General features: G+C 40.5%; 1 protein-coding gene across 1 annotated transcript; it reads right to left on the bottom strand.

Annotated features, from left to right (window-relative positions):
- Positions 1-18928: 18928 nt before the first annotated feature.
- LOC115779637 (putative claudin-24) lies at positions 18929-19588 on the bottom strand. Its single transcript, XM_030728400.1, has one exon. The coding sequence runs from the start codon at positions 19586-19588 to the stop codon at positions 18929-18931; it is 660 nt and encodes a 219-aa protein (XP_030584260.1).
- Positions 19589-23877: the final 4289 nt, after the last annotated feature.

The following is a 23877-nucleotide window of genomic DNA, read 5'->3' as shown; positions in this document are numbered from 1 at the left end:
CTTGAAACACAAGTTTAAGGTTTTCTTCCATCCATCCATTTTCCTCTGCTTATCCTTTTCAGGGTCGTGGGGGCGGGGGTGCTGGAGCCTATCACACTCACATCCATACCAATGGGCAATTAATTAACCACACTAATTGTGTGTCTTTGGACTGTGGGAGGAAACTGGAGTACCCAGAGAGAACCCACAGAGACACATGGAGAACATACAAACTTGACAAAGAAAGACCCCAGCCAGATGGTGGCTTAGGCCCAGGACCTTCTTGCTGTGAGGCAGCAGTGCTAACCATCACGCCACCCTCAGTTAAATGTGAATAGTTCAATCTTAAAAAAAACACTTCTAATAAATGTAGCCTTCTAAACAGTAATCACTAAAGGAAGACAGTCTTATTCAATTTGCTTTGAACTCAGCAACTACCATTTAAACTTACAGCAGGTGTAATGTTTTTTTCCCAATCCTCCGCTTGACCCTGGATAACAACCATAGTCGTGATAAAGATGCAGCATATGGCCTTCTCAACAAACTATAAAGGCAATTGCTATCTCTGTGAGTCCAGCCAGGTCAACTTCCTCCAGCCTCAAAAGAAACAGCTGCTTGCTGTAGCCAGGATGGCTGGCTTTCTACAGGAGATACCTGGACATTTTCAGCCACACCAACATGAAAGAGCATTTTCTGGGCAGTCTGCAGCTTGAAGGTCGTCACCAGGGCAGAAATGGGTATAAGGCCTCATCCTCCCTTCCACACTGTCAAGTACAGTACAGACATATCATCATTTTCCACCTCCCAACACTCCTCTCCAGGTTAAAGAAAATTAACTTGAAGCGTCCGCATCCTTAATGCTCTGAAAGCGAGATCTAACTAGAGCTCCTTTCACTCTCTCCTCTAGAGCTGCTTAGTGCCAATATGATTTCATTTTTTTGTCCAGAAGAAATAATGAGCTCTACATGTATACTGATAAAATGATAATCTAGAGCAAATATGTTTGGCATAACAGTGCATTCAGATCATAATTCTGATTGCAAAACCTGCTAGACAAGACAAAAAAAAAAATAAGATCAAAAAAGATCAATTAGAGAGAGAGAGCCAAAATAAATATCAGTAGTATTGAAAGTAGCTGTACATAACAATATGTCTATAAGATGGTTATGGATATTTTTTTCCTCTAAGGATTAAAATTTTAGTTGTGAAGAAATTCATCAAATCATTACTAGTTAAGGTACTCGGCTCAACAGAGCTCTTACTGTCAGCCTGGCTATTTTGTTCAATCAGTGATAAATAGGAAGTCAAGATCAAGATCAAGATCAAGATTGAACTTTATTGTCATTGTACACAAGTATACAATGAAAATTGCCGTTCCAGAACACCCATCAAAGAGAAGACAAACAACAGAACAAACAGACAGGGAGACAGGTGTCTGTGGTCATGCAGTAAGATGTCCTAGCTTCACAGAGGGCTTTTTTATAGATCAACAAACTTTTTCCAGGTTAAATGAAGACCTTCTAAATTATAGAGATGCCATTTCATCTCTGGATATGAGTTATCTGCTTTAAGCTGCGCGTTTGTGTTTCTATGCTATATGTCAAAACAAGATCTAGAGTGTGATTAAAGTGGTGGGTGGGCCCAATTGAGTCTTAGATACAGATTAAATGCAGTGTTGAGGCTGTCATTTTTAGCATCTCCATGAATGTTAGATGAAAGATGGCGGTGCCCAGACAGGCAACGGCTTCGCAAGCTCTCGACAGTGCGAGCGGCTTCTTTGTCTTTAAAAATAGCTGTTTTACTTTTGTAGATTCCTCAAGTCCTTCATCGCTCTTACGCTAGGACGCATCCATACTCCGGGAAATTAACAGCCAGATGGAGGTGGACTTACCTCTGAACAGGAAAGCCTGTCCAGAGGTAAACACCCTGAGGCTCAGACCTCCACCAGTATACATCTAAGAAGAAAAGGTCCACTGCGGATGCTATCTCAGAGGTAATCCATCTGGCTCTCACCCACCTGGAGACTCCTATTTCAGGCTGCTTTTCCTGGACTTTAGCTCCGCCTTTAACACAATCATCCCACAGGCACTTGTTCACAAGCTGGACACGCTTGGTCTGAGCTCCTTACTCTGCACTTGGGTCCTGGACAGGAAGCAGACGGTCCAAATCCATGACATCACCTCTTCCCCCATCACCCTCAAACTGGCTCCCCTCAGGGATGTGTCCTCAGCCCTCTGCTGTACACACTGTTTACTTATGACTGCCCATCCACATTCCTGAGCATCCACATCATTAAGTTTGCAGATGACACAGCAGTGGTCGGACTCATCTCAAATAATAACGAGATGGAGTACAGATTAGAGGTGGAACACTTGAAGACCTGGTGCAAGAACAACAACCTTTGAATCAACGTGGCCAAGACCAAGGAGATGATTGTGGATTTCAGGAGGAACATCATCTGCCATCCCGCCCCACTGTGCATTGGAGGAACAGCAGTTGAGGTTGTCTCCAGTTTTAAATATCTGGGGACTCACATCACTAACAGCCTCACCTGGAACACAAACTCTGGCTGTCTTATCAAGAAAGCCCACCAAACACTCTACTTCCTGAGGAAGTTGAAGAAGGCTGGCCTGGGGACCAAAATCCTCAACTCCTTCTAGAGGTGTGTGGTTGAGAGCATCATAACAACATGCATCACCATGCGGTATAGGAACTGCTCCCTTGGTCCGCACCCACTACAGGGGCCTGGCTAACTACTGGTTTTTACAGGGTGTGGAGCTGAGTCTTCAGTTCACTGAGCCTGGCCTCCAAAGCAACACACAGGCTACACATTACAAGTACTGTTAATGCTAAAGGAGACCAAGGAGTAACTAAACATTTGACACACAGAGCAGTAACGTGCGGGAGGGGCAGGAAAAAGATCCCACAGAAAAATCTGATGCAGACTCAGTGCTTGGCGCAACAGCGTTACAGCACCCAGAAGTGTCACCTGAAAAGAAAATCTCTGAACAGCAGCCTGTGCTGGAGAATGACCCAGAATCTTTGGCTTTGCAAATGCCTCTGGCAGAGTGCCCCTGTACCAGAGCCAGAGAAAGCAGCCGAATCTGTTCCAGAAATAAAAGAGCAAACATTACCCAAATCAGCTGTAATGCAGCAGCCAGTAGATACACGGTCACCAGGCCCAAAAGAAAACTTTAGACCCTCCTATTCTCCCTGCAGAGGTCCGAGGGAACTTCCAGGAATGGTGATATTTCTTCAGAAAATCAATTCTGTATTTATTTAATTTTTTTTTATTAAGCCTGTCTTTTCTGGCAGATTTTGCAAGCAGAACTGTGATCTGAATGCACTGTTGTGCCAAACATATTGGCTGTTCCAAGGTGAGCTCTATAGATTCTCTATGGCCTCCTCTTATTAATGTTCATCCTTTTATTTTATTGATTTATTTGTGTTATTTGTCACATACATTGTAGAAATGCCAGAGCTGACAGGCTGGGAAAAAAGCAAGGAAAACTGCTGCACCTGCAAAAGAAGAACAAACAACATACAAAAAAACAAACAAAACAGGAGGATCGACCAGTGGGGAGCAGAAGGGAGGGAGACCCTGGCCCTCCTCTACTCTGTGCATGGGTGGAAAGGCACAACAAGCCCCAGACCCTTCTCTACTTTCTGGAGAATTGATTGGTCAGTGGGCGGTGATTTCATACCAGTTAATTGTCAGGCTCGTAAAGACCTCTGTCACCACTGGGGCCCTGGGAGTCTGTCCCTAATGTCCCTAAGCTAATGTGACTTTGTTAAGTATGTCAGATTAATATATACTTTAGGTCAGCTGTTACACAGATTTCAGGTTTCATTTCTGCGTATGCATCACTACGCTACTTTGCCCCAAAGCTTTCAGTCGCAAAACTGGCATCACACCTTTTTGGTTAAACTTCACTACTTGTGTCTAAACCAACCAACTATCAATCCTCATGATTCATGCACCAACCTAACTCCCTAAACACGACCCACTCAGAGACACTGTAGGGTGGGATACAACTTCTAGGAATTCACGCAGAGTCCTTTCAAAGTAAAAGCCATCTAGAATGTTGCACATTGATTTGTGCCAATTGTTACTGTCTTTTAAAATTACCATGGTTGTTGAACTCACAGCTGGTTATAGCCATGTGGGTGGCAAATCTCCACAGTCTAAACAAACTGTTACATCAGTGAGTTGGATAATTCATCATGTCTTGGAATTTTGTCCCATCAAAGTAGGACACGAACAAGATCAGACTTTCACTGATATTTCACACCGCTTATGAAACTGTTGTCATGTCACGTGTCCTTTCTAGCAGCACAGGAGGAGAATGAACTCTTATTGTTTATGTCTGTGTTCAGTCATGTTTCCTGGGACCGGGGAGAGGAGTTTCTTCTTCCCTTTTCCCTTCAGTGCAGTGAGTTAATGTGGCAGTGCAGAAATTGAGCCTACCTTTGTCTCCCTGTAACTAATATGATACATAAAAGGGCACTGACAATAGGAGTAGTGGCAAGCCCAAATCAACCTTCACCTGATACCAAGCCTTTGCTATATGACTATGAGTCTCAGGGTGTGAGCGGTGAGGAGGAAGAGGTGACGGCAATCATGCTTTATTTATCTTTTCATGTGGCTTTCTCTTTTAAAGAAACTATCAGGCTGCCTCTTCAGTAGTTGTTAAACCTGTCAAACCTGTCACAGATTAACCTGTGTGTATATTTGCCTGTGTCTACAAATGCCTTCTCCTCTTTAAGTTGATATTCGGTGTAATAAGTTGTTTTATAGATAACACCAATTGCCTGACTGTAGCAGTGCCAAGATAAGTTGCCAATCACTCTGTGGCTGCTTGGCTCTAATTGTTTTGCTTGATTCGTGCTTTGTTACACATTAATATTATCGTTAAGGGTGGATATTAGTAAGTGTGCACCACTGTAGGTTCTTTCAGTTCATCAAAGAAGTGGCTACGATAATCCTCATGTCCCAGATAAGAGTTTGCAGATAGGTGCTGAGTTAAAGAGAGGCAGAATATACTATTTTGTCATAGTAAAGAAAAGTTATGGAAGAACCTCTGTGTCAAAGCTCATGCCAGTGTACACAACTTTAATGAAAAGTGCAAAAAATCCTCCTGATCATGAGCACCATGAGCCTGTTTGCTTGTCTTTGCTGGTGTTCTGTAATCTTGATGTCTGCATCATTTGTAATAACAAGGCTATGTTAACGCACTGTGCTTCAGTGCTTCTCTGTCTAATTTCTCTCTCTGACCCTGCTGGGTAGAGCATCTGCATACATGTGTATTGACTGCATACCAGGCCACAGCTTCCAACACTGTGTTGTTCTTTTTTTTGTACTGGATAAAAGTGAGTGCACTATGACTAGTTTTTACATCCTGCAAACTTGAAAAGGTGATAAAGCTGCATTTGAATATGAAGAAATTCAAATGGCTGGATATTTTAATTGTCCTGGTCTTATGGTCTTCAACCCAGCATTTTGAGTTTGATATTTTAGTTTTGATATTTTAGTTTAGTGTTTTAAGAACCCGCGAAACAGCGAGTCCGCGGAAAGCGAACTGCGAAGTAGCGAGGGATTACTGTGTACTATACACATATACATAAGCACTATATATATACACTATATAAATAGACTGTATATGTGGCTGCATGCACCAGCCTGTGTTCAATCGAGAAACTGTCATGGTCCTGGGTCTTCGACCCAGCATTTTGAGTTTGATAAATTAATTTTATTATTATGTTTTTTCTGCTTAGTTTGTTCTTTGTTGTCATTTTTGAGTTTTGTATTCTAGCACATATCCCCCATTTTATTTCCCTGATTTCATTCCCACGCCTTCATTCATGATCTGTAATTATGCTATTGTTCATAGTTAATTCCCCAAGGTTCAATTTTCCTGCTGTCCTGTGATCCCCGTGCATAAGTCTCAGTTTTCATGTTAAACGTTCCAGTATTTTGTTACTCTCTGTTTTACTTGGATAGTCTCTTATTTCATGTGATTGGTATTTATTGTTGCTTCCCTTGTCTTATCCCGGTAAAAGTGAGTGAACTACAACAGTTCTTTTTACGGAAGTGGAAAAGGTGATAAAGTTGCATCTGAATGTACATTAATTTGTGTGCTCATAAGGACACTTGACCTCAGTGGTAATCTCAGCGGGGATCAGTCTAAGCAGTGTTTGAGCGATTATCTCTTAACGATTATCTAGTCTCAAATTGAATGAAAGATGCTTAAAAGAATGACTGACTATTGATTTATTTTAAAATGTTGATTAGCTGGGAATACTGGGAAAGAGACGTAGATCTTAAAGAAAATAATAGCTATAAAGCCAACTTATATACACTAAATACACAAAATTTAATTTTTTAAGTTTAAAGAGGAAATAAAAGTGATTAATTATGATTGTGTGAATTTATTAATACTATTAATCTGTTAATACAGAAAAAAAAATCTATTTCCTATGGCAGAAAAGAGTAAAAGGTAAATCAAATTAATTCAACAAAGCAATCATTTTTCATCATTTGTGTGTTTTTAATTCAAAGACTATATACAAATGATAAGATAAGATAAGATAAAACTTTTATGATCCCACGACGGGGAAATTTGCGCATTACAGCAGCTCAGTACAGAGAAAAATGTAAAGGATGAGTAAAAACAAATGAACTAAAATAGAACAGAATAAAATAAAATAAAATAAAATAGAAAAACACTATACACATATACATAAGCACTATATATATACACTATATAAATAGACTGTATATGTGGCTGCATGCACCAGCCTGTGTTCAGTCGAGAAACTGTCATGGTCCTGGGTCTTCGACCCAGCATTTTGAGTTTGATAAATTAATTTGATTATATTTTTTTTTCTGCTTAGTTTGTTCTTTGTTGTCATTTTTGTGTTTTGTACTGTAGCTCATATCCCCCATTTTGTTTCTGATTACAATCCCACACCTTCTTGCCTAATTTGTAATTATGTTATTGTTCATAGTTAATTCCCTGTGGTTCAATTTTCCTGCTCTCCTGTGATCCCCGTGTATAAGTCTCAGTTTTCATGTTAAATGTTCCCGTATTTAGTTACTCTCTGTTTTATTTGGACAGTCTCTTATTTCATGTGCTTTTTATTTATTGTTGCTTGCCTTGTCTTGCTTTCCCTTATTAGTTTACGCTGTTTATCCGAGTGATTTCCATTCCCTAATCTCCTCTTACCCTAACATTGGCAATGAGAATAAACAGTGCCACAAAGCTGGTTATCAACTTGCTAAGTTAACACAGGGATTCAAACCATACAGTTACATGTCTCTTCTTCCACAGAAAATTATCCCTTTGACTCTCACCTACTCCAGAGATGTTATCAGATGGTTATCAAAAATCTATAAAAAAAACATTTAAAAAAATCTATGCCAATAAAATACAACACCATTGTACAAAAAAAGGACATGCGATTATTGCTGCAGCAAATTATTAATCTGGTGATTTAGCGCACAGAGCGGTAAAATAAACATTTTAATTCATTAACTATTTTATCACTTGTGCCCTCTCAGTGCTGCTGTTTATTTCTGAGGCGACAGCTGCACTTTACAGCTCTGACTCAGAAATCGCTTTAATTTTCTCAACAGTGCAAAGTGAAATTAATTTGACTGATTGAACAGGTATCTGTGTGTGCTTTGTGTTCTAGTAGCTGCAAATCCAGCAGTGGAAAAAAGACTCAACAGCAGATTAGAATCAACAACAACATTTTATACATTTTCTAAATCACCAAATTAATACAAGGACATTTCCTATGACAATACGACACACACAGAAAGGTATGACTTAACAAGCTGCACATATAAAACACATCACCCCCAGCAGAGAATCAAAACATGCTGTAAATAAAAGACTCAGTGCAAATGTAGCACTTCAGCTCGATTTGAAACTGAAACTTGGAACATAACCTGCTCCCAACAGTTTTAGTTTTCATGCAGACTTGGTGCTGTTTAAGGGTTTGAGAGTAAAGATTAAATATAAAAACAGAATTCAATCACTCTTTGTCCAAATTTTATATGAGCAAGTACAGCGTAGGCGTTCTGTTTTGAGATCATATTTCAACACTTAGAACAATAAAATTATTGTAAAACTGTTTGCTGCCAAGACCAAAACCCCCCCCAAAACCAACAACAACCACCCCCCACCCCCTCCCCAAAGGAATAAAGTTGCATCAATGAATTTATATTTTTCACTCATCAGAGAAACCAAAGATTTTAGATTCAGAAAAACCTTTAGACTCTCCTCTCCCGGTAGAGGCGCTAGTGATGCTATTTTCTGGAGACCTGATTGGTTAGTGGGCAGCGATTTCATACCTGTTGATCTCTAACCTGGAATGTTTGCAGCATAAGTTACCATGATGATCTACCCTGGTAAGAAGTGAACCATTGTTGTAGCACATGTGTTTTATATATGTTTAAGATACTTAAAATGGACATGTTTGCACCTGTTATGAGGTGCTGTGTGTAATATGTAATAAGATCCTAATAAGTCCTAGACACTATAAAGCTAGTATAAAAGGTAGAATTCAGTGAGTAAATCCAATCAGTATCCATCCATTTTCTTCTGCTTATCCAATTCAGTTTGTCTGCTATGTTTGATGTAACCTAACACTGATCATGAACACCACAGCCTGCCCTGCTCTAGTCCAACTGTGCATTACTGTAGACTCCACCACAGTGCAAACTAACCAGATTTGCTTACCTCTGCCTTTCACCCTGTGGCAGCTGGGATATGCTCCAGCCCTCCTCTGTGGAAGATGATGGGTGGATGGATAGATGGATGAATGGATGGATGAACTGCTTAGTATTTTCATGAAATCTTTGGATAACACATAACAGAACACAGTATATGAAGGTGGGCTGAAAAGTTCAGAGGCTGACAACAATGCAATGGTCAAACTTGACCAAATGTGTTTTATTGTTCGACACAGTCTCCCCTGCGGTCCACGCACTTCTTCCATCGGTGTTGCAGTGCTTTGATTCCCGTAATATAGAAGCTCTCATCCTGACCCTCAAAACAGTCCTCAACATCTTTTGATGACCTCATCATCATTGACCTAATACTGCTTCCCAGCCAAGTGGTTTTTTTTTCAGATTGCGGAACAGAAAATAGCCAGATGGTCCCAAATCAGGAGAATATGGAGGGTTATCAACCAGCTCAAAGCCACAGTTGGGCCATTGCAACCATGGACTTGTGTGCAGGACCATTGTCCCTCTGAAACAGGACCCCCTTTGTCAGTATTCTAGGCCATTTTGACTTGATTTGCTTTCGCAGGTGCCTCAGCAAGTTGGTATAGTATTCTCCATTGATAGTATGGCCTTTTTAAAGGTAGTCAATGAATAGAGTGCCCTTTGTGTCCCAGAAGACAGAAACCATCACCTTCCCTGTGGATGACCACCTTAGCCTTCTTTGGTGGGGGAGAAGACGGGTGTTTGCACTGCATGGACTGTCATTTGGTCTCTGTCTCAAAGTGGTGAACCCAACATTCATCTTGGATGAGGAAACGTTGAATAAAACCAGCGGTATTTGCTTCTAAAAGTGCCAAGTTTGCCTGTAACATGACCAGCCTGGTGCGCTTTGAATCAGGCTGGTCATGTCATGGCACCCACCGAGGGGAAACCTTTGACATGCCAAGATTGTATGTGGAACGCTCTCAGCTCATTCATGGGAGATGCCTAGCATTAGCTATCTGATTAACAGTTAAAAGTCTGTCATTCAAAGCCATAATGTGAACACAGTTAATGTTTTCTTGGGTGGTGGCTCTGGCAGGACGTCTGGACCTTGGGCCATCTTCAAGGCTCATCCTACCCCTCTTGAATTCAGCTGCCCACTTTTGCACAGTTGATAAAGCTGGAGCATCATCCCCTAATGTAGCAACCATGTCAGCATGAATGTCCTTGGGGCTAATCCCTTTTTTGGCAGATATTTGATAACACAGTGCCAAATTTTATCCAAAACAGTTAGCATCAGTAAAGGCTGAATTTAAGGCATGCCAAATTTAATTACTGTATAATAACTCCTTCTTAGTCCACCCTCGTATGTAATTGGTTTGCAATATGTTTCACAAAAACATAATTCAGTGACACATCAGACATAGATCCAGTAGCTTATTTAAAAACTCTAAAATGAATTTGATTACATTACGTGTCAGATTCTAATTGTCATAATGAGGACTGTGTGGACCCAAAATACAGATTCAGAGGTTGGAGCTGAATAAACAGAAAACTAACCTTTATTTAAAAGAAGGAATTGTCTGGAAAGTGGCAGAAAGCAAAGTCCATAAATCCAAACAAAGGGAAAACCTCACAGGCAAACACACGAAGAACAAACAGAGGACAAACAGTAAGTAAATCTGGCAAACGTAGGCTTTAAATCCACTGAGATAACAACAGAAGACGAAACAGGTGAGGGAAACGCATACAGCTGGAACTAATCATGACAGATGAGACAAGGGAAGCACAACTAAACACAACGCACACAAGACAAGAGACTAGCAAATAAAACTGGAAGTACCTAAACCAGAGAACGTTAACATAGCAATGGAGACTTAACAAGAAGATGCAAAATAAACTGAAATGAGGAGCATAATATAAGCAAACTAACCATGAACAGAACCCAGAAACTGCAACATTATTTTTTTCTTTCTCTCCCCGTGAAATACAGCAGCTGTACATTATCTGGCAGATGCATTTTGTGACACTGCGAAGAAGCAGTTTGTGTGTTTAGTGACATTTTATCGAGCCAAAAACTTGCATTTGAAATGACCAGCCACTTTGTCACTTAGACACGCAATACTCTGAGTGGACACAGGGTGAGCAACTCATCCACTCTGCCTGCGAAGAGCTAGAGGGTTGAAACTATTTGAGCTTTAACACCTGGTTAGCAAACTGAGCCATATGGGTAGAAATGCAGGGTTAAGCCAAAGTGATATGACGGTGCCATATGCCCTCCAATGAAAACAGTCATAATGTACAAAGACAGCATAAAGCCCATTTAGTGAAGAAGAAGGTGTCACCTCCCGGCACAGGGGAAGAACAAACTGTGTCACAAAGGCCAAAAGAACGCCATCTTAAGAGATAGAACTTTCAAGTCAGCAATAGAAATAGGTTTATATGTAGCACTTATATGCAGTGAGAGACTTAAAAACAAGCTGCAAGTCTAAGCATTTTTATGCTTTTTCATTTAAAGTATGCTCAGTTTTTAATGTTTTCTGAGGATTTTCTGTTTTTTGGATTAGTGGTCTAGCCTAATTTTTTTTCTCTCATTTAAATGACTACAGTAATCCCTCACTCATTGCAGGTGTTATGTTCCAGGTCCACCTGGAACATAAGGGAAAATCCGCGAAGTAGGGACACTATATTTATTTTAATACCTATACATTATCTTATTAGTTATACACTATTTTAAGTTTTTATAAACCCTCCCCACACACTTATACACTACGTAACACTTTCCCATTCCCTTAATAACCTTTCCCACTGTACCTGTTTCTTTTAAAACACTGCTTAAATGTTCATACATACACTAAAAGTGTTTTAAAAACCCGCGAAACAGCGAGTCCGCGAAAAGCGAACTGCGAAGTAGCGAGGGATTACTGTAGTATTGTTTAATGCTAGAATGCTTACTTTACTTACTTTATTACATTTAGCAGACGCCTTTATCCAAAGCGACTTACAATAATATTAAAAGCCAAAACTAAATAAAACATTAAAAGAGTTAAACATTAAAAAAACAATGGCACATTAGAATGCTGTCATCTAATTGAGAAACACACCCATTAGGGGCCAGACCCACAGGCACAGGAGGAGTTTGGATGCAAAATCTGCCCACCTGTCTGTGACTGAAGGTCCATCTGGGATGTTAGTTGCCAAGGATGACCCTGAAGCAGCTGAATTAAGTCTGCAAACTACAGCCTTGCTAGCCAGCATGGAACGACCAGCAGAACTGTGTAACGACCCTCTCTGATCCTCGGGTTGAATCAGTGTGCAACATGTCTATTGGCCAAGCTTGTGATAGTGCATGGAGACCTAAAATTGCCCCCCCTTACCCATGATAGAGAGCCATTCCTGACAATGGGGCTCCCCAGCCTGTCAGTGATCACTGATCTTCTGTGAGGAATATTCCCTATTTGGTTACAATTGGAAGGGCCTGTCCCTCTATGGGAGCAGGGCCTGCATAATGGACCATGTTACAAGTAGCCCCACTCTCTTTCTTTTGGGGTGGAGATTGAAAGAATTAAATCAGTGTAAAGGATAAGCAAGCATTACCCCCTGTCGTCATTTCGAGATCCAATGGTGGTAAACAGAACGGTTTCACAGGCTCTTTCAGAAGTGTTACAAGACCAGAGGGAATGGCATTCCTTCCCATAGCAAACTCTTTTTTTTCAGGGTGTCAAATCATTTTTTAGAGATGATTAAAATTTGTTGCGCAATGTCTTCATTGTCCATTTCCAAAGCACACTGCAACATCAGTTTCTTTGGAGCGGGTAGTCTGTAAGGTGTTATGGATGGAGTTATGGGAAGAAATGGAAAACCTGCTTCTTCCCAAGATATCACAGGTTGGTCTGCCAAGCAGTTGTTATGTAGATTGTGCAGAAGAGGATTCTCTGTAACTATTTCCAAGCTGCTGTTGTTGTGGCATGTTAGGTAGCAGTGCTATTAGCCAAAGTCTATTTTTCCCCCTATGAGCAAGCACTTGGTGACAGTGGGAAGGAAAAACTCCCTTTTAACAATAAGAAACCTCCAGCAGAACCAGGGAAGGAGACAGGAAAAAAAAAACATTGTGGAAGAGAGTCGGAGATTAATGATAACTAATGATCAAATGCAGAGTGGGGTATAAACACAGTGAAGAAGAAACACAGTGCATCATGGGAAGCCCCCAGCAGCCTAAGCTTATTACAGCGTAACTGAGGGAGGGTTCAGGGTCACCTGATCCAGCCCTAACTATAAGCTTTATCATAAAGGAAAGTTTTAAACCTAATCTTAAAAATAGAGGGTGCCTGTTTCCAGAATCCAAACTGGGAGCTGGTTCCACAGAGGAGGGGCCTGAAAGCTGAAGGTTCTGCCTCCCATTCTACTTTTAAATACCCTACAAACCACAAGTAAGTCAGCAGTCTGAGAACAACGTGCTCTATTGGGGTGATACGGTACTTTGAGGTCTTTGAGAAAAGATGGGACCTGATTATTCAAGACCTTGTACTGTATGTGAGAAGAACAATTTAAAATACAATTCTGGAGCCAATGAAGAGAAACCAGTATGGGAGAAATATACTCTCCGTTTCTAGTCCCTGTCAGTACTCTAGCTGCAGCATTTGGGTGCTGTGGCTATACTGAAAAGGAAAGCCTCAAATAAGAAGTGCCTGACTCTCTGGTTTAACTCTTAAATGTGCAGCTTAAAGCAGATAACCTGTAAGCTGGGGAGGAAATGGTGTCTCACTAATTTAGAAGATATTCATTTAGCTGAGAAAAAGAGTTTGCTGCTTTAAAAAAATTTTCATTCCACTTCACAATTGTATACCACTTTGTGTTGGTGTTTCACATTAAATTCCAGTGAAATATATTTATGTTTGTGGTTATAATGTGACAAAATATGGAAAAGTTCAAGGGGTATGAATACTTTTGCAGGCCACTGTATCTTCATGTTCAGCTGCTTTCAGCACTGCTTGTACTTGTTTAGACTCTTTCGCTCCAATTGATCTTTCTGAGTTAACTTCAGTAGTTACTTCCTCCAAACCATCAACATGCCTCTTTGACCCCCATTCCTACTAGGCTACTCAAAGTCCTACCATTAATTAATCCTTCAAATTTAAATATGATCAATCTGTCTTTATTAGTTGGCTATGTACCACAGGCGTTTAAGTTGGCAATAATTAAACCATTACTTAAAAAGCCATCACATGACCCAGCTGTCTTAGCTAATTATAGGCCAATGTCCAACCTTCCTTTCCTCTCAAAAATGGGTTTGTTATGATGTTACAACAATGATAGTGTAAAGGCTTTTTGTTGAGAATTGTCAGTGTTTTCTTAAAAAGAGACCTTAAATGGCCTCTGAAGTGTGAGAACATTTAGTATAACAGTAAGCTATATGACTGAATATCATAGCATGCATATAAGCCTTTGCTGATTCTGTCGTCAGAGAAGGTCTCACGTGTTTAAAGTTTGACATATTAAGTTTAATTATAAATGAAATTCTCTTTACATGCTGCTTAAAATTTAGATTGGAATCAAAAACGACTCCAAGGTATTTAAATTGATCAACCACTTCCAATGTCTCTCCATTGACCAACACAGATGGTTGCTCGTTATCTCCTGGCAGCCGAGAGAAACAAAATACAAACTGTTTTTCTAATGTTAAGCTGTAGACAGGAATCCTGGAGCCAGTGAAATATTGATGTCATGGCATCAGAAAGTACTGCAGCAGCTTCCTTTTTTATTTTTGTATGAACATACAGTATAGTATCATCTGCATATAACTGTATTTTTGTAGCTTTGCAGACATTGGGTAAATCATTAACATATGAGCTAAATAATATTGGTCCCAGTATTGAGCCTTGTGGGACTCCAGCTGAGCAGGAAAGAAAGGTAGATTGTGGGTTTTCTATTTGTTCTGCTTGTTTTCTGCCAGACAGATATGATTTCATCCAGCAGAGGGCACTAGTAGAGAAATTAAAATGAGTCAATTTAGCAAGAAGGACGTTGTGATTGATGGTGCGTTTCTGCACAGTCCAAGATCATCATTTCAAACTACTGTACATAAGTACAAGTTATTCAGCTGTTTCTCTTTGCCAAGGTCTGAAAGAAGACCCAAACTGTCATGCTCAAATGAAAGCAAATTGGTTAGTATGTTCAGGAACAACCCAGGAACCACCAAGGCTTGAGCCCATCGTGAACTGGAAGCTGCTTGAATGCCAGTGTCACTGTGCACAGTGAAGTGAGATTTACATCGCCATTGCTGACCAATGAAGAAGCTCTTGCTCCAAAATTGACACCTTCAAGCTTGACTGAAATTTGCAGCTTCCCAAATGGACAAGACAAATGCCTTTTCGAGAAAAGCTTTATGGTCGGACAAAACAAAGATTGAGCTATTGCCACAATGACAAGAGGTATCTTTGTAGGAGTAAAGGCGAGGCTTTCAAATGTAAGAACAATGTACCAACTGTTAGCCATGGTGGTGGTACCATCATGATCAGGGCCTGTTTTGTTGCCCATGATACGGGTACATTGCACTTTGTGAAATGTACCAGTATCACTCAGTTATCTGCAATTATTCACCTTCAACTCAAATCATTAGTTAGACAGTTGAAACTTTGATACAACTGGGTGTTCCAATAGGATGATGATCCCAAACACACATCAAAACTGGTTTGTAATAAATAAAGCAGGATGACATTAAGCTTTTAAAATGGCCTCCCCTAAACCCTGACCTAAACCCTATTGAACATTTGTAGACTATGCTTAAAAGCCAACCAATTTAAATCAACCTTACCAATTCTGCCAAGAAGAGTGGTCAAATATCCAGCCAGAATTATGCCAGAAACCTTTTGATGGTTACCAAAAGTGGCTGAGGTGAAACTTGCTAAGAGACATTTAACCAACTATTAGTTGGGGTGTTTGTATATATTTGAGCCTGTGTATATAATTTTGACCCTCTGTGGATTAGAGAAAATCCCAAATAAATTAAAAATTGTGCACAGGTTCTTGTTTTTTTTTTTTAAATCATTAAAGATGAGGGGGGGGGGGGGGGGGGGGTGAGGAGGTAGAGCCTATCCATAGGGCGAGAGGCAGGGTACACCCTGGGCAGGTTGCCAGTTTGTCGCAGGAAGCAAGACAATCATTCACACTCACATTCACACCTATGGCGAATTTAGAATCTCCTCCCACAGTCCAAAGACATGCAAAGAAATCATTAAAAGCCCCAAATTATCATGAAATTTAAGCTCATAATTAGTGTATGGAAACTTCTGCCACAACCTTAGGTGTGTGTTTTCCCAGTCTCCCATATGTGCTGGAGAAGTTCAGAGTAGGTTTCACTTTTCTGTGGAATTGATCTTTTATGTGTATGTGTTATTGTGTGTCCCTGTGTGTCTTCCTAGAAATAGCTGGTACACCAAGAAGTCTCCGGTTCCATTCCTCTTCCTTTCCCACAGCTTTATTTCTGGCCTGAATGCTCCCGTACATCTACTCCTCATGTATCCACCTGCCTGGCTGTATCTCTATCCGTCTGTCCAGGCTTGTGTTCTCTCACCAGGGTTTGATTTCAGGATGAATTGATGAGGAAGGCAAGTCAAAGCCAGCAGTTCCTTGGAGACTCCAGGGTGGAGGGGGCAAGGGTGGGGGGTGGAGTGCCAAGGTTTCATTGGTCAAACTTATTTGGGTTTTAGTTATTTTCCCAAAATGTTCCTATATTTATTACTTTATTTGATTTAATTTTGATTTTGATAATTCTGTTTGACTCCTCAGCTGCATTTATTTATTTGTGATTGATAACTTTGCCCAAAAATGTGTCTTTTTTTTTTTTTGTTTCTTTCTGTGTCAGTGATCAGTGTCAGTTTGCCTGTAAATCCACGATACACCTCAGACTTTAACGAGTGCATGTAATGAGTGTCCTCTCACATTTTAAATGTTCACACACACTTTTTCACACACATTAAAGCCCTTTCATGCATAGTGGTCACTACAGCAGACAGTTATTCAAAAGCTGTTCTCTTTTATATGCATGTGTTTTGTTGTTATAGTTGCATATCAGCCAACACAGTGGATGCTTGTTCATCGTCTCATACACTGCTACCCACTGGCCAGTCATGGGAAGCTGTTTTTGTTATTTTATTTGTTATTTGAATGTAATTAACAGGATCACGATAAGTCGATGCTAGCCATAATGACAGTGGATCTGGGGATGCAATATAATTTTCTGTTATTGGTTTGTTAAATACATATTTCTCTGGTTCAAAAGTCAAATGAATGGTGTCCAGCTGGGTGGACATGTTTGTAATGCCATGAAAAATAGGTTCATAAGCAAAATTCCAATTGCATCATTTTTTTCATGCCTAAAAAAGAATGAAAACACTCAGGAAAAAAGAAATCTTGTCAGAGGTTCTTGTAATTCATGCATGAATGGGTTAAAAGAACATCTCAGTCTTTATTCAGTATAAACAATAATCTGCTTCTCATATTCGGACATTTTATCTGCTTTACAAGTCATTCTTCTGATTGAACAAAAAATTATTTAAAAAAAAGTTCAGCAGCTTTAAAACACATACATTTTTGTTTGAGGATAAATTATATATATTTTTATATTCTATAACCAATACATCTTTGATTACACAACAGTTTGTCTTCATGTCTCCAAATAAATTTAAAAGCAATAAAATCACACTTTTTAGAGCCATGATTAATAGTGCATATAGTATTTAAATGAAATGAAAACAGCAGGAAATACAGCAGGAAACAGCAGCAGCTCTTGTCTCTTTGGCTCCAGGAAAACTAAAACAAACATTTCAGTGATTGAAACAAAGAAAAGTCACTATTCCTCATCTGCTGCTCAAATGTCCAAAACCTCCAGTGTCAGAACTAAACAGAGCTAAAAGCATTCCCTAATGAGGTGCAGAATTTAAAACCGTGGAAACATTTTGGAGCCAAAGGTTGATCAAACCTGCTCAGTTTAAAAATTTATTACACATCTTGAAGTTTCTACAGATGCTGAGCTCAGTCTGGGGGGAACACAAACAAACAAACAAAAACTACACCACAAATAAATTCACTTTTTATATTTTGATGCTTTCAAATTGGAAACAGAAAAGAGAAAGATACATTAAAATTCTTATTTCTAAATGTAGCTGAATTGGAGACTGTCTCAAAGTGCAAAGGTTTTCTTAGCTCAGGAATTGTGTGCGTTTCAGGCAGTTAAAACCTCACAGTCATTTAAACTCTCAGGAGCAACCTATTAAAAACCAGCTTTTTCAGAACGAAATAGGATCAAATCAAATTTCCAAATCTCATGTCTCTCACACAGAAAATCACAGAATATCTGATTGATTTCAGCACTTTACTGACTGTGAAATAGCTTTTTTTTCCCCCACCAGTCTGATCCTCATCCAGAACTTCAATGAGAAAAACAAGGAATTTAGAGCTGTTTTATTTTCCTCCTCCAGATCTTATTCTTTGAATTTAGAGCATCAAAAAACATTTTTTTAATTATCCCGACAGTCTGGAGTTTCCAACAAATGATTGGGTTTCTTATTTTACTGCATTTTTTTCTATTTTCACAGGCCTTATTCACAACTGGACACCTTTGCTACTCATCACATTTAAGGTGAGTAACACCTCTGTTTAGCCCTAGGCTAGTTTAAAACAGGACAAATGTTTGTTTTCTCTCTGATTTTTCAGTTTAAATCGCTTATAGAGTTCAAAAGTAAAAACATTCTTGTCCTGGATGCTATTTTTGCCTAAAAAACAAGATTTAAAGTCTAAATTAGGCTGACGTTTCATTTTGGAGAAATTTCCCCAAAATTCATTCTGAGAGATTAAGAGGGGAAATTCAAGTGTGGTTTCTGATCCAGCACATGTTAAACGTTAGTCATCTGAAATGGCTTCATTCAGAACTCCACTGAGAAAACTAAGATTTTGTTGCTGGTTTGGACCGAACTTCCTGATCTGGAAGGTAACATCAATACAGGGACTTTAATTGTTCCTACTGTAGGATCTCAGACATACTCAGATCTGGCCATGACAGTCAGAGAGGGTCTAGAAAAATTAAAGTGTGTTTTTTTCCATGTTTAGTTTCTGATCCAGAAAGAGTCTTTTTTTGGGGGGGGGACAGTGAATCTTGTGACCAGAAGGATGAAGTCAGGTCAGAATTTGGTGAGTCTGAACAAAAACTCATGGCATCCCTGTTGGAAGGCACACTCACACATACTCAGACCTGGACCTTACAGTGCTGGGTTCTGGCGTCACCAGGACCAGAGGGATGTGGACAGGTCTGTTCAGCTCATGCAGATGAAGACAGGAAGTCAGCAGCAGTATCCCTGCAATCAGGTGGAGGATGCCTGCAATCCAGCCGCAGAAGAGACCATATCCAAACTCCCAGCGAGGGATGACCTCAGGTACCATCTCATCGAAGTATCGCACGACCGTCAGGTGTGCGATGTAAGAGGCTGGGAAGAGGACCAAGATCCCTGACACCAGGCACAGTACCCCGGCTATTGCCTTTAGGGCCCTCTTACAGGTTAAATCCTCCAGCTGGTCACGGCAGCCATTAACCACGTTGAGGCCAGGGATGGCCAGCGCCAGGCTCAGCAGCCACAGCCCTATCACCAAGCTTATGAGGATCCGGGCCAGCTGAATCTCTGACGGCAGTTCCAGCATGCTGTCATAGGGTCGGCAATCCACTGGTCCCACTTCCTGGAACACGCAAGTTCCCCAGAGGCCCAGCTCAATGCTCTCCATGGGGAGCAGGTCTGTAGACAGTGTGAGCCATGACACCAGGAGGGTGGCCATAGAAAAGAATAAGGCCATCACTAAGGACACAACCCCCAGCAGCTCTAGAGTGCCACTGCTAGAGTCCATGACAGCAATGCTGTGGCTCCTGGAGGGTCCTGGGCTTGACCTTACTGCTGTCAGGAGTGGGATTTGCTTGGACATCGCTGCTACCAGAGAGAGACTCTGCAATCAGGCCCAGCTGATCATTTCGTCCAGGCAGAGGGAGGCTGTGATTGGCCAATTGGAAACAACAGCATTGCTGTGAGGCCACCTGCAGGTAGGACTTTCTTTAAGAGAAGTTGTTATCAATGCCCACATCTCTGACTGAAACACATTGGAAGTCAATGGCATCAGTCACTCCACTTCTCTGCTTTCTTCACCCTTGCCCCTCCTACCCACAGAATCACCATGGAAATTGTCCCTTTTATGCAGTTTGATTTAGAAATAAACACAAAAATTTGAAGTATTTTGTATTTTTTGAAGCTTGATTTGTTTACATTTATTGTATCAAACAAATAAAATAACAGTAATATATATTTAATAATGGGGTTTCTGTGAAAGTATATATGCAACTTTGGATCTGATTGGATACATTCACCCTCATTTTTAGGTTCTTTGTGGACACTTTTTTTCACCTGACTCCAATTAAAAATCTGAAAGTGGTCAATACCTAATAAAACTAATAATAAATGCTGAAACTCTCTGTCTTGTTTGTCCACGTGTGACAGGACAAAGGTGTAAACTTCTGTTTCTGAATTGAAGTTCGTGCAGTTGGTCTTTTGGCCTGATGGCACCTCCTGCTGGAAGTTAGCAGAAAATACACATAGAAATAAAACTACAGGAAATTTTACAAGCCAAGTTCTGCTTTAAAGAAAAAGGTTTATCCCATGACACATTACACATAATAAACAGTATACATCACAGTTCAGTTAGATGTATCTAAAACACTGGACTGATTGAATTTTTTAAACACGTGTTCCAAGGTTATTATAGTCAATGAAATGAAAAAGACTTTTAAAAAACTAAAAAAAAAGCTAAAAGTAACTGAAACAACTCTGTTAACTTGCAATACTAACATAAAATATGAATAAGGAGGAAAGGTCTTTATAACAGTTTCATTTTAGTTCAGTTTTTTTTCTAAATCTGCCCCTCCAAATAATAATAACTAAAAGGACTAACACTATCATTGAATCCATCCATCCATCCATCCATCCATCCATCCATCCATCCATTTTCTGATGCTTATCCAACTCCAGGTCACAGAGCCAGTAGTCTAAACAGAAAGGTCCAGAATTCCCTCTCTCTGGCCACCTCCTCCAGCTTGTTCAGGGATGCGCTGTGATGTTCCCCAGTCAGCTGAGAGATGTAATCTCTCCAGCATGTCCTGGGTCTGCCCCAGGCCCCGTCCTGGTAGGACATGATTGAAACACCTTACCTATGAGGTGTCCAGGATGCATCCTAATCAGATGCCTGAACCACCTCAACTGGCTTCTTTTGATGTGGAGGAGTAGCAGCTCCACTTTGTGCCCCTCCCTCCCATGCTATCACTAAGGGAGAGCCCAGCTGCTCTTTGGATGAAACTAATTTCTGCCACTTCTGTCCATGATCTCATTCTTTTAGTTGCAGCAACAGCTCCTCCCTGGCCCGGAGTGGGCACTCCACCCTTTTCCAGCTAATGACCATGGTCTTAGATATTGAGACACTAATTCTCATACCAGTGACTTCAAACTCAGCTGCAAACCATCCTAGTGCAAGCTGGAGGTCACTGCATGATGAAGGAGCCATAACATCTGCAAAAAACAGAAACGTAATCCTGATGCCACTAAATCCCAAGCCACTTGGCTATGCCTTGACATTTTGTCCATAAAATTATAGACATAATCAATGACAAAGGGGTGAGTGAGGGTGCATTGGGAGCATTTGACAGAGGCTCCAGTCTCCGAGCTCTTTAGTTTCCACCTCCGGGAGAATATGACAGCATTCCAAGGGAGGCTGGGGACACTGAGTCTGAGTGGGCCATGTTGTGCATCTCCATTGCCAAATTTGCTGCACAGGTTGTAAGGTGGATGCTGCTTGTCATGGCAATAACTCCTGCACCAGATGGTGGGTGTCAGATGTGAAGTCAGATGTCAAGCTGAAGAAAGAGGCCTGTCAGGCTTGGTTGGCTTGTGGGACTCCAGAGGTGACTGATACGTACCAACAGGCCAAGTGGAGTACGACTCTGGCAGTAGCTGAAACAAAAACTCAGGTGTGGGAGGAGTTCGGTGAGGCCATGGAGCAAGACTTCCAGCTGACCTCAAAGCAATTCTGAAAAACCATCAGGCGACTCAAGAAGGGGAAGCGGCTTCCTGTTCAAACTGTATAGAATAGGGTCAGAGTGCTGCTGACCTCAACTGAGAATTTAGTTAGGCAGTAGAAAAAATACTTTGAGAATCTCCTCAATGCCATTTATATGGCTTCTGTAGTGGAAGCAGAGACTCACCCATTACTGTGGCTGAGATCACTGATGTAGTTAAAAAGGGCCATGCCCCTGGGATGGATGAGATTTGACTTAAGGCTCTGGATGTTGTCAGTTTGTCTTGGTAGGCACGCCTCTATCAAGGACAGTGTGTCTGAATTAGCAGATCAGGATGGCTGTTCTACTTTTCAAGAATCAGGACTTGGGGGGGGTGGGGGGGTGGGGGGGGGGTGTCGAACTTCGGGGGGGGGGGGGTTACAATTTTCAGCCTCCTTGGGAAGGTCTATGTCAGAGTGCTGGAGAAGAGAGCCTATCATTAGTCAAATCTTAGACTCAGGAGGAACTATTCAGTTTCTAACCTGGTTGTAGAATACTGGACCAGCTCTTTATCCTCTCAAAGCTGTGTGAGGGTGCATGGAAACTGACTGAAAATAGACTGAACTGAAAGCAAAAACTGAAGGAAATAAATAATAAAAGTAAATTAGGTTTACTTTCATTAGGAATTAGGAAATGATTCGTCTGGCTTTTCTTGACCTTTGACTTTTTTTATTTTGGATGGGCAAAACTGTCCTTGTGTGTCTAATACAACTGAAGTGTAGGACAGGGAGCTTTGCTTGTTGAACTACTTTGCTTGGTGCCCATGATCTTTATCTACTCAATTATTTTTGAAGATGTAAAGCAGAAAATAAAATGTTTTGACTTTAGTAAACAGATCAGGCTCACTGAGAGTAAAGTTAGTTAAAAAACAAACAAACAAAAAACTTCTAACAGCTGTGATGGAGCTCACACACAGAGTTAAAACTTTTCTTACAGCTGGTGAGTAACAAATGATTTACCAGCAGAAGTTTGACTCACAGCTTACCTGTCTCAGCTGTAGAAAAGTAGATTGTGTTAGATTTGAATACTCTCTGGAGTATGTTTCAATTGTTAGTTTTTTTTTTTTAAATCATATATTACATGTATATATGTCAATTTACAGTGCTTCAAATTATATGGGCTCCAGCAGTTCTCCTTCTCACCATTAGATGGCGATATATACTTAGAAATAAGCATCAAGCAGGCCAGTTTTATGACAAGAACTGCAGAGGTGTTAACTTTGCTGTTTGGCCATTGTGGCTTCTTAACAGGTCTGCATGTTTGAGATCATGCTAAATGAAGCAGCTCTGTGTCTAGTTAATGGTCAAGCATAAACATGTATACACATACACAGACACACACATACACACACACACCGTACATGTATATCTACATCTATATATATATGGAGAGAGAGAGCGAGAGGTTACACCACCCCTTAGTCTGCAGGTAACTGCTCTGTTTGCATTGGCTTATAAATACACTGGAAATTGTGTGTGTGTGTTTGTGTGCCGTTTGTCTGAAACAGCTGCTGTCTCTTTGTGGTGATGTTAATCCCAGCCCAAAATGGAAACACACATGCACCCACATATACACAGTCTGCACACCGCACCTGAATCTATGGTACACTGTTTTGTCTTTTTCATACCGAGTAAATATTTGCTTACAAAAAGGCTTTAAAGATGTTGGCTGCATTGCTGTTTTTCATCCTGCTAAAGAAAGCTCTAATGTTTTTCAGGGACAAAGAGATGGAGGGAAAGAAAAATGGTTAAAGCGTGGTCATTGTCTGGTTTTAGGCATTTTCAGGAATGGTACAGGTCTTGCTTTCACACTCTCTGTGACATCACAACCAACGGTATGTATCTGTCTCTATGGCTGACCTAGACTTCAATCAGTTATTTCATTTATTTATTCTGTCCATGGAGTATATTTAATAACAATTGGTGTCTTTTTGTTTTTCTTAATATAGTCCATTTAACTCATATTAAGGGCATGGTCAGTTCAGCTGACAGGTGTGTGCCAACACAGGCAACTGTAGCTATGGATAATAGAACTACACTGA

The sequence above is a fragment of the Archocentrus centrarchus genome, chromosome 4 (genome assembly GCF_007364275.1).
Source record: "Archocentrus centrarchus isolate MPI-CPG fArcCen1 chromosome 4, fArcCen1, whole genome shotgun sequence".
NCBI lineage: Eukaryota > Metazoa > Chordata > Actinopteri > Cichliformes > Cichlidae > Archocentrus > Archocentrus centrarchus.
This window is presented reverse-complemented; position numbering and strand designations above follow the sequence as displayed.

Bases quoted from the DNA above. Each gene is read 5' to 3' on its own strand.
- LOC115779637 (XM_030728400.1), bottom strand. From the start codon at position 19,588: ATGGACTCTAGCAGTGGCACTCTAGAGCTGCTGGGGGTTGTGTCCTTA.